Source organism: Myodes glareolus, chromosome 6 (genome assembly GCF_982192425.1).
Source record: "Myodes glareolus chromosome 6, mMyoGla1.1, whole genome shotgun sequence".
Classification (NCBI taxonomy): domain Eukaryota; kingdom Metazoa; phylum Chordata; class Mammalia; order Rodentia; family Cricetidae; genus Myodes; species Myodes glareolus.
Genome location: NC_142031.1, coordinates 25,040,151 through 25,051,815, shown reverse-complemented (window position 1 = coordinate 25,051,815; position 11,665 = coordinate 25,040,151). Strand labels below are relative to the sequence as shown.

Here is an 11,665-nt window from a genome sequence, read left to right as displayed (position 1 = left end):
GGAAAAAGCCCCACACATGGTGGCCTCCCATCGTCACCTGAAACTGCCTACACTTTATAAGCCGACAACCTGACCAGCAAAAGGAAGTAATCTTCCTTGTTGATATATTCACACTTTAGTTCCCAAGATTTATAAAGACATATTTGAGTATAATTTTTGTTCGTTTTAAAGAACGGTCTTGCAATGCAGCCCAGGCTGTCCACAATCTTGTGATCCTCTTGCCTCAGCCTCTTGTGTGCTAGGATTACAGGTGTATGTTGTTTGTTTTGTTTTTGAGACAGATTTCTCTGTGTACTCTTGGCTGTCCTGGAACTTGCTCTGTAGACCAGGCTGGTCTTGAACTCACAGAGTGCCTCCTGAGCACTGGGATAAACGTGTGCTCCACCACTGCCAGGCTGTTTTCTTAATATCTAAAGAATAAAGGATTTCTTATGCTGCTGAGAGAAAACAAACAGCAGTGGGAGGGGCAATCACAGCAGTGGGAGGGGCAATCACAGCAGTGGGAGGGGCAATCACAGCCAGGTGTACAGAAGTGTAGCCTGGCAGGGACCCAACCACTGCTTTAGAAATCTTCACATTACAATTCTGAGAGGGATAAGGAATTCAAAGTAGTTAAATTTCGAAAAAACAAGGATAATTTGTGATCGTAATAACATATTACTGGGAAAGAAAAACCGCCAGGAAGTCAAAGCTAGAAGCCGGTGGGAGCAGGCACTTACAATCCCCGGCGCTCAGCCCGTCTGCCACCTGAGGGAGAACTCAGCCTTTTTTGTTTTCTATGTTTGAGTTCGCTTGTTCAATTGTTTCTTAGAAACAGTCAAACTGGGAGGTGGTGGAACACACCTTCAAACCCAGCACCTGGGAGGCAGAGGCAGATCTCTTTGAGTTCAAGGCCAGCCTGGTCTACAAAATAAGTTCCAGGTCAGCCAGGGTTGCTACACAGAGAAACCTTGTCTTGGAAAACAAAACAAAAACAAACAAATAAAAACCAAGCGACCAAATCTGAAGCTGCTAGCTCCACTGACCCTGGTGCCCTTCCCGCAGACCCCACAGTGAGCCTGCCTTGTGCCCTCTGCCTCAGAGCAACGCGCTTCTCTGGCCCCTTTTCCCAGAAGCTGCTGAGATTCAGTCTTCCAGTTCAGTTGTTTTTTTTCTCCTGATCTCTAACAGAATTCTGCTTTAAAACAAAATAAACACAAAGAACCAAATACTTGGGAAAAAAACTGAACTTTAAGAGGAAAAGAGAATCCTCGTTTCAGGTGAGGTTTTTGTGTCCACCTTAAAACAGGAGCGTATTCCTTTTCCAAATGATCATTTTATTTGAACAGATACATAAAAATGATTCCAATTTAAAAAACTACTAAAAACATACATCAACCACAAAAGCACTTACTCTGACTGGAGGAAATGAGAGTGGCTATTTTCAAAATAGTAATAAACACAAAGAACCAACGTATACAAATCATGACAGCATACATCTTATTCTTGACAAAAATAGGTTGTTCTAGCACGAAGGCTTTGTTCCAGCTCCTCCTGTACATTCACCATGAATCCGCTTGCATGTGTGACTCAAAGGCACTCAGTTCAGAGGTTAGAAAATCCTGAGCTTAAGTAGGAAACAAGATTCCCAACTAAAATTTGAACATAAATTCCAACGACCAGAGAACATGAAATGTTTGAAAATGCAGTATTCTACATAAATAACCCATAACAGAGAACACAGAAAGTCAGACAAGACCGCGCACATAAGGCGAAGGAATATCCTCAGAATCAAACCCATTTCCCTTATTCAAGTTTATTTCAAGTCCTAAAGCTGATTGTTGTTGTTGTCATTTAAAATTGTAGGAAAGTTAAAGTTTAAAAAATATGAAAAATGCCCGAATTTAGATTAAAAACAAAAACAAACCAAACTGAAACAGAAACAGTTCCTAAGCCTAGTCTCCCAAACCACGAGAAGGGTCTGATGGGAAAGCGCGAGACTGGAAGGTCTCAGACTCAGCAAGCGACTGCAAACCTAAAGGACAGCGGCAAAGGCACAGCCGAAAGAGCACTTATAACCGGCCATTCGAGCTATGCCCTTAGCATTCTCTTAACAAAACAAACAAATTTACACACGAAAAGGTGAAGCTCACTTACATCGGGCAGGTAATTCAAGCTCAAAATTCAATCTATATTTTGTTGCAAAGAAATGAGACATTTACCTAAAGCAATTTTCCACTGCTACTAAATTAAAGCGAGAGTTGATATCCTTTTAACATACATGGTTTGACAGGTACTGCCTTAGTTTTACAATACGTTTTCACATGTGCATAGAGATGTGATGCGGGTGAGGACATCCCCTGCAGCGTCCATGAAGTCCATAAGGGCCCAGCACTGTTAGTCACCTTGGACGTGAACGCAGGAGGCTGTGACGTTAAAGCTGGCCTCGACAGTTTTCAGAGTGCTCCTCTTCCCACGGAGTGCTTCCTTCAGTTTCCTGGGTTTTCTGGGTGACGGTGACTTTCAGTTCTTTTTTCTGGTGATATGTACAGGAAGTTACAGCAGATATACAAAGGGAAGACCAGAAGTCTGCTGTCCAAGTTCATCACCACTTGCTCCTACAAGACAGACGGGTGGGTTAAGACAGCTAGACAGAAACATTTCACAACATCTGTAAGTCAAGCTGCGGAGTAAGAAGGCAGCGCGGGGTGAGGCACTCACTACAGCTCTAATTGTAGACTCCAGGCCAACAGACGCATTTATGAGCTTGTTACCCGCATTCTCCTCACTGTTTAACCCCGCACTGGGAACTAAGGCTGACAGACAGAGCAAGCTACTCAACAGGGCAGCTATTCTCTATCAAGCGCCTGCGTATTTTATGAGCATGTAGTAAGCAGAGGCAGGGCACACAGCTCAAAGGCAGAGCACACTCACACTCAGCACATTCTGAGCTCATCACTACTTTAGTCTAGCATGCACAGGGCTCTAGTTTCAACCCCCCACACCTGAAACAACCAACATACAAGTCCCCCGTGCACAGTGAACTGCTCATTTGGCTTCAGTTTTTAATACACCGGTACCAATCACGGGACTAAGGCAGTGAGTCACTGCTGTCATCACCAAGCAGTTCCCGCCCTCATCTAAATGCCCCACTGTGCCTAGAACACATCACATACAAAGTATATGTACAAGCGTTTTGGGTTCAGCTACATCTATGCATATGAAACAAAGACGTGTGATGAGAACCACAAGGGGACCACTGATGCTTTGGATCTCTCTGGACCTCACAGATCTGTCCCAAGACCAGAGAGCAGAGCAAGTCCTTAAAGAAGCAACACTGAAATGACATTTCTACACCTAGCCCTGAGGGACAGTCCATGTGCTTCAGGCACTGGCCATGTTATTCTATATATTTTAGAGATACTATAAGCATTGTTTAAAGAGAGTATGAAATACCAATTTCTATGAATTGAAATTCATATCAATAGAAATAAGTTGAAATTTCTATCAACTTATGCAACTGACCAAAGTAGGCTTAAAGAACAGAACTTTGTTGGGGGAGGGTGTTGAGACAGGGTTTCACTGTGTAGCTCTGGCTATCCTGGAACTCCTTCTGTAGATCAAATATGTCTTGAACTCACAGAGATCTGCCAGGCTCTGCCTCACAAGTCCTGGGGTTAAAGGTGTGTTACTACTGCTAAAAAGAATACAACTTTGTATTGGGTATGTGTGTTTAAGAACATCAATTTAGGTAAATGTATAGAAATTTTATTCAAATATAGGTCACAATCTCTCTGTACTCACCCCAAAAGGGACGGCAGTATTCAGGAAAATCTCAGGGAGTAAAATCAGGACACTGTCATACTGGCAGATGGGAAAACTTTTGCCAAAAGAATGTCAGCACACATCTGACATTTGCCTTGGGCAAAACCTGTCCCTTCAATTTGAATATAGGTTTACTAAACTTTTACATCACTTTACTAACTTGATAATCTTTGAAGCCACGCACATTGATGTTAAAGAAAAAAATCACAATTGTGCACTGACAAAAAACAAACATAAAAAAATAAAGGCCCAGATAAAAACATGATGTCAGGGGTCTGAGTGCAGTTAAAGGGCTAACTCCAGGGAAAAGAGGAAGCTGATGTGGACATTGATTGAAGCCAAAAGGACACATCAATCTTTGGGTAAGCTACATTAATCCCTGGTCTCCAATTCCTACCGCACAAGATGGCTTCCAGTATCCTCAACCTTTTTAACTCCACCCTGTAGACGCCACTGAAACAGCTGCATGGTGAGGGATTCTGCTGGGTCCACTCCGGCCTTGCATGGCAGCAGCACACACAACAGGTCCTTTCTACAGCAGGGTCTCTTCCAGACAAAGGAGCACACAGTCTGCTGTGTGTGCAGGGGGCTGCCTCACCCGTGTTTAAACCTATGCCCATCTAACCTCCCCTGGAGCCCTCAGGCGATCAGCAGCTCTAACGCCTTCTTTCCAAGCCACCGCCACCGCCCTATATGTTTCCGCTCATGGCCTTCATTTCCCACCCACGTTCCTGATGTCTCCCCAGGTTATTTACTCTTTTATATAGCTCCTATCTGACACACCAGTCTTTGATCATATCACATATCAGGTCGGGGCTTAGTGGGACAGTGACACAAACAGTTTTATAATGAAACCAAGTACGTATCCTCTGATTCACCAGTTTACACAGGAAGTCAAAGAGCAAACAAAAATCCATTGATACTGGTAATCAAACAAATGAAAATTGAGGCCAACACAATTCAATCCTTCCTTCCTTCCTTCCTTCCTTCCTTCCTTCCTTCCTTCCTTCCTTCCTTCCTTCCTTCCTTCTTTCCTTCCTTCCTTTCTATAAAGACTTATTTATTTCCTATGTTTGCGTGTACCGGACTGTATGCATGTGCATGCAGTGCCCTCAGGAGTCAGAATAAAACACTTGATCCCTGGACCTAGGGTTACAGACAGTTGTGAGGTGTCAAACGTAGGTGCTGGGAACTGGACCCATGTCCTCCGCAAGAGCAGCAGGAACTCTGAACCACCGAGTCACCTCTCCAGCCCCAAATTCACTTTCCACATCAAGTAAGAGAGCAGAATGAATGCATTACTCCACTGGATGCACGCACCTCTGCTGCTCAGAGGGTTGCAATCTGGCCACTAGGATATGCTTGTGCTGCCGGGAGTAGTGGCACACACTTGTAATACAGGTAATCAGAAGACTGAGGCAGGAGAATGTCCAATTAGAGCCAGTCTGGGCTAAAACAAAGAAACACACAAATAAATAATAGAAAAATGTATGTGGATGTGTATGTATTTCTTGTAGTAAAAACGTTAAGACAACTTTTACAGTTAAGATGAATAATCTAAATTATTATATTTTCTATTTTTTCTAGTGCTAACACCTGTAATACAGGGAAAGCACACAAGTAACCAGCTAAAAGCCTGCACCTGCAGTCCATCCCGCCAGCTCTATCTACCTGTGAACTCTCTCCACTTCCTTTCAGTTCTAAAGTGACCAGCAGCCCTCTTGCCCACAGTCTCACCCACTGAGGCGTCTTATGCTCACGTTTTTGGCACAAGTTTTCCCTGAGCTGTCAGTCATCACACTGACCTTCAACCCTGAAGTACGGGTCAGGCTTCTCCTTCTCAACTGTCAGCTATCATCACATCTACTCTCAACCGTGCAACAGGGGTCGGGGCTTCTCCCTCAACATCACACAGCGCTCTGGGATCATGGCAGAGTGCTTCTGCTAGGCCACACTAACACACGCTCGTGTGGACTTCCTTCTACTAGGCCACACTAACACACGCTCGCGTGGACTTCCTCCACCATAGGAACAGAACTCCGCATGCAGCAGGAGCAAAAGCACTAGGCAAATAAGATGGGTAGGTATGATAACTTGGCCTGGAGCCTTCTAGCCTTCTGGCTGCTTTGAGCTGTGGCTGTATGTTATGAAGTTCTAGATAGACAATAAAGACAGACCGTGCTCATTTAGTCCCAGGGCCAACAGGGAACTTTAGTGTAGGAAGACAGGGATTTGAAGGACCTCATTCCGTATCTGTTGAAAAGGACATTCCCACATCCTATTTGCTATGCCTGCGTCTACTTCTCCTGTGGATCTGCAGGAGCACTCAGGGCCTCTCTCACATAAGCCACGCCCTCTGCTGAGCTGAGCCCAGACCACTCACATGTGCAGCAGCAGTGGAAGTGCACAGTGGGACTGTGTGAGAGGTTCCTAAGGCACGTGAGGGCGCAGTTACTGATTCTCCACAGTCCCTCAGGCTGGCCCCTCCAGCTGAGGAAACAAGGGCTCTAAGTCCTTTCTGAAGCAGGACACCATTTTCAGTGTGGTAGGCTTTTCAAGGAAACAAACTTCCTCGCCATTTAGCACTTTTATTTTTGTTTCTGAAAATAGTTTGCTTTCTCATCCTAACATTTCATAATTTATACAAGCATTTGGATGTATGACATGAAAAACGACTTCAGAGAATATGGAGAATATTATGGATGTCTATCCTCTTCCTACTCAGGAGCACTAGAGGGTGGTCAGGCGCCCTCAGGATACCTGCTGTGAGAGTGGGAATAAACACCCAGGTGCAGGCAGAACAAGCACCACAGAGCTTTGTGAGGAGGATGCCAAAGTCATCATTTCCTTACTGCCAACTCTTTCCCCTCAGATGACTTTTTGTTTGTTTGTTTTGTTTTTTGAGACAGGGTTTCTCTGTATAACAGCTCTGGCTATTTCCGGAATTTGATTTATAGACTTCTAAGGCTGGCCTCAAACACACAAAGATCTACCTGCCTCTGCCATCCAAGTGCTGGGATTAAAGACACGCCCTACCACCACCCGGCCAGGTGATCTTTTTGTTTCTGTGGTCTCATCCAGTTTAAAGGGTAGATAGAGACCAGAGAGGCAGATTTTAGAACATCTTAAGTCTACAGATTCATTTGTATTTCATACATATATGCATACATATGGACTCAAGACAATTTTATGCATCATTTATTGAAAATATTGTTTCATGATGGAATGCTCCCTGTGGTGTTGAAAACACTTTAGATTTTAGTACAGCATTTGGGTTTATCTAGAGTGCTGGAGTCGACCGAGCTCTGAAGAGGTGACAGAGTATTTTCACCTTCACTTTGAAAAACATTTAACAATTTTTCACATCAAAATATTGTCATTTAACGTCAGTTTTACTTAAGAGCTTCAAAGACTCCAAGTACACATATGATGCAGTAAAGTGGCAAGCACACAAGCACACATACCTGGTCTTTTTCAAGTGTCAGTATTTGGTAGCCAGTTGCTCGACTGCATATGAGTTTTCCACTACTGTCAAAAGAAGCCAATCGTAATCTAGAATTTTAAAAAAAAGTCAATGTTTAAAGTGAAGACAAACATAAACAAGTCCTTTCTCACTACTATGTCTCCTTCTATATTTTTGGCAGGGCTGCGGACTGAGTCCAGGCCCAGGGCCCTGCATGTGCCGGGCAAACATGCTACTGCTACAGCTCCAACCTTCGGTTTTTAGGAACAGGTCTCATTATGTAGCTCAGGCTGGCCTTCAACTATGATCTTCCTGCTTCTACCTCCTGAGTGATGGGATTATAGGAGTGTGCTCAACACAAGATGAGTCCTTCATAAAGGATTTTAAAGTCTTTTCAAAATGTTTCATCAGCTCCATTCAGATTTCTAACTTGAGTTGTTATAATTATTATATAAAAATAACTCTGAAGTGCCCTTTCGTCACTGTGGCGAAAGACACAGCATATGAAGCTATTTGATTTCTTTACAAAGGCATCCCACATTCGCTCTCAGAGCATCTCCACCTTCCCAGCTAACACCATCCCCATTCAACAGGAACTCTTCAAATCTCCTCCCAGAACTGGCGCTCACCAGTCTACTTTCTGTCCCTATAAACTTTTCTATTCTAGGCGTAAGTGGAGTCAGGATGGCTGTCCTTTCGTGACACACTTAACTCACTTCACAGGGTCTTTGTTAGACTCTCCTTTTGAAGGACGACTCATGTTTTGCTGTGTGTACATTATCACCTATGTTTACCCAGTTATCTGTCAAGCCTCACACAGGCTGCTTCTACCCTCTAGCCACCATGAGCAATGCTGTGGCAAGCCTCACAGCTTCCGACTCTTTTGGAATGTCCCGAAGGGGAACTGGTGGACCGTAAAGCACGTGTTTATTTTTTGCAAAGGGTCTTATTGTGCACACTGCAGCAGCATCATTTTGTATAAAGTTATCAGCAGAGGACAACAATCTGGTTATTGTACAGCCTTGTCCATGTTTGTTATTGTTTTGGATAAAAGACATGAAACAGCATTTTATTGTGGTTTTTATTTCATTTTCCAAATGACTAGCAATATTAAGCATCTTTTTGTTCACCTGACATTTATATATCTTCTTTGGAGAATTTGTGTGTGTTTGTGGGGATATATGTATGTATATGTGTATACAAAGAGGCTTGATACCAATATGGGGTGCCTTCCTCCAGACCTTTGGGCTTACCCATTTGGCTAAGTAGGCTGGACAGGAGGCCTCCATGCTTGCCTGGCAAGCACTGTACTGACTGAGCCATCTTTTCAGCCTTTTGGAGAAATTTTAGGGAAGTATTTGGTGCTTTGTTTTGCTGGATCTGCAGGACTAAATCCAGAGACTTGTGCAAGCTCCATGACTGCTGTGGCCACTTTTAATCTGTATGTTTTTAATCATAAAAGCATATTTTATGTGTATGGACTTTTGGTGCCTGCTTGTATATATGTGCACTGAGTACATGCCTGGTGCCTACACAGGTCAAAAGGGTTTTGGTCCCCCTGTAACTGGAGTTACAGATGGTTGTTAACTGGATCTGGGTCCTTGGTAAGAGAACCTACCCATGAAGCTGGGACTGTGTAATCAGTTTCATACTTAGCTAGAACTACAAACCTCTGCTCCCACACCTGGCAGTTTTCAGTCGTAGTTTTTGGTCTGCTGTGTACTGAATGCTAATTCCATCAGGGATCGGTCTGCTTGCAGACGTCCTCTCCCCTCCTGTAGTGGCCTGTTCACTGGTACTCACTGACACATATGCTTCTTGAGCCTATGCTTTTGGCAACACATTAAAGAAGACTACACCAGGCCAGGTGATGGTGGCGGACACCTTTAATCCCAGCACTTGGGAGGCTGGGGCAGGTGAATCTCTGTGAGTTCCAGGCCAGCCTGGTCTACAGAATGAGTTCTAGAACAGGCTCCAAAGCTACAGAGAAATGCCCACCGCAAAGGAAGTCTAGATCAAATCAAATGTCATCAAGCCTTTGCCCTGTATCATCTCCCAACTATGTCAACAACTTTAGATCTTACATAATCCCTTTGAAGTTCTGTTTTAGAGACAGGGTCTCGTTACATAAATTCACATATGTAAACAAGTCTGGTCTCAGACTCACAAACGTCTGCCTGCTCGTCTCCCAAGTGCCAGGTTTAAAGACATCATACCACTATGTTTGGCCCCTTTGAGTTGATTTCTGCAAACAGCATCAGTCAGTTACTTGCTCCTGCCAGTCCACAGCACCATCTCCAGGAAGTGACTGTCACTTACCTTTCAGGCAGAGTTTGACACAGCATGCCTGGCAGGTACTAAGAACACCTGCTTATGCTAGTTTGCACATTTTATTTGCTAGGAATATAACATGGTGACAGTTCCAAGATCAGAATCAAGTTGTCCATCATTCCTACTCTAGCTGCTTATCCTGGCACTCTGTTCTGTTCTTCTTTACTGAGATAACATTCAAAGAAATGGGAGTTTTCGCAGCTCCCGGTGCTTTCCCATATACTGTGTCTTACCAAGTCCTACACTGGTGATCAAGGTTTCATTTCTTACCCTTCTGTTGCCATCCTACCTAAATGCTATGCTCCTTCGAGGCTGTAAGCTGACAGATCCACTGCATGGCTGATTCAGTGTATTCCGTTTGAAAATGATGTACCGATTGGTGTAAGTCACGAGGAGGTCAAAGCCGAAATTAAAGCCTGTCCACCGCCAGCAGTACTAAGAGATACAAAGGATTCATTTCAGATCATCACATGAGCAAGTCACAAATTAAAAGTTCAAGTGGTTTTTTTTGTTTTTGTTTTTTTGTTTTGTTTTTCTTTCATTTCAAGTACGTGTAAGGGAAAGCACTTTCTGTCAGTGCCTCTCCCACATGGCTCTGCTCAAAACATCAGCCCTGGACTCAAGACACCCTCTGTGGCCAGATTCCCCAAGCTTTATCCTATACTTCCCTTAGCACCGCAGTCCCATCCCAGGGACCTAGACCTTCCACTGCAATTCTGAGTAAGGACAGCGTGGGTGCCTGGCATCTGTAGTGGAAGTTACTAGACTCAGAAGCTCTCTAAAATGCTTCAGTCAACCACCAGACACATGAAAAGCACTCCAGATACCACCTCCACAGTTACCAGTTAGTCAGAGAGGGAAGTAAGGCAGGCACACCCTGGATTACACAGTAACTCAGTGTTCACTGATATGCACTGAGCATCTGTTATCTCCAGGGAGCGGAGGCACAGCACTCAGTAAGTCACTGCCCCAGTAGAATTTATACCACACTCTTGAGTGCTTACATGGTAGACAGAGGATGGGGTGTGTGTGATGAAAGAAGAGGTCAGGAGAGTGACAGAGAGAAGGGGATTCACAGCTAGGGAGCCTGGGCAACAATGTGAAGAGGAGTCCAAGGAGCTTTGGGGAAGAGGCTGGGCCAAGGAGCAGACTGGGGATCTGGTTGGGGAGGGAAGATAAGTCCAAAGCTCTGCTGGTGAAAACATGCTGGACCTATCAGTGAGACAGTGAGAAGGCTGAATGGCTAGGCCAGGGCAGGCAGGGACAGGAACTGGAGATGGGTTCGGAGGCAGTCAGATGCCCAAAGGGGAGGTCTAGTTTCTGATAAGGGAGAGTGTGGGAGGCTAAGAGAATATTCTAGAAAAGGAAGCAATATGATCTACCTTACATTTGCAGACTACTTTGGCTGTTGTGTGGGAGACAAGATACAAAAAAATAAGAGTGAAATTGGGAGGAATCTGTAAACTGGTAGTATTGTATTTGTATGATGTAGTGGGAAGATCCTCCATTAGCCCAGGCAGGAGAGATAGTGACCTGGGCTGAGTGTTAATGCAGATGAAATGAAATGCATTTGAAGAATTTACCCTTGAGGGATGTCTCATGGATATCACAAGTGGAAGGAAAGAATTAGGCACCCATATACATGCAGTTTGGAGCATATATGACAGATAAACAGAGAGAGGCACTATCTCCAGGTAGGGAATCCTGGGGAAAACTGAGGGATGCTCCCTCCACCTGAGATGCTCTAGGTATCTGAGAAAGATGCCCCGTGGGAGTCACGGGTCACTTCTGCAGCCAGGCTGCAACGTCAAGGGAATAAACGAGAGCATATGGGACTAAGAATCGAACCTCAATTCTGGTGATATTGCTAAGGAAGAGAAGAATCTAGTAGACTTTAGGAGGATCAGTCAGTGACGTAGGAAGACAACTGTCTGAACATGTGTCCTGGGAGTCAAGTGGAAAGAGACAGGGAAGAAGTGAAAAAGGTCACTGTTGCCAAGAGCAACAGGAATAGAACTCCACTTGAACATGGATCATTACCAACACTGCTGTAGTGAGAAAGGCCGG

At 44.3% G+C, this 11,665-nt stretch overlaps 1 protein-coding gene across 1 annotated transcript in view; it reads right to left on the bottom strand.

Annotated features, from left to right (window-relative positions):
- Window positions 1-1,295: 1,295 nt before the first annotated feature.
- Window positions 1,296-11,665, bottom strand: part of Gmcl1 (germ cell-less 1, spermatogenesis associated) — a 39,472-nt gene continuing 29,102 nt past the window's right edge. Inside the window, exons 12-14 of the mRNA XM_085690632.2 lie at window positions 9,888-10,033; window positions 7,269-7,356; window positions 1,296-2,597 (exon numbers count right to left, since the gene is read on the bottom strand). Coding sequence (XP_085546758.2) covers window positions 2,469-2,597; window positions 7,269-7,356; window positions 9,888-10,033 — 363 coding nt within the window. The 3' untranslated portion in view covers window positions 1,296-2,468. The remainder of the gene's footprint in view (window positions 2,598-7,268; window positions 7,357-9,887; window positions 10,034-11,665) is intronic.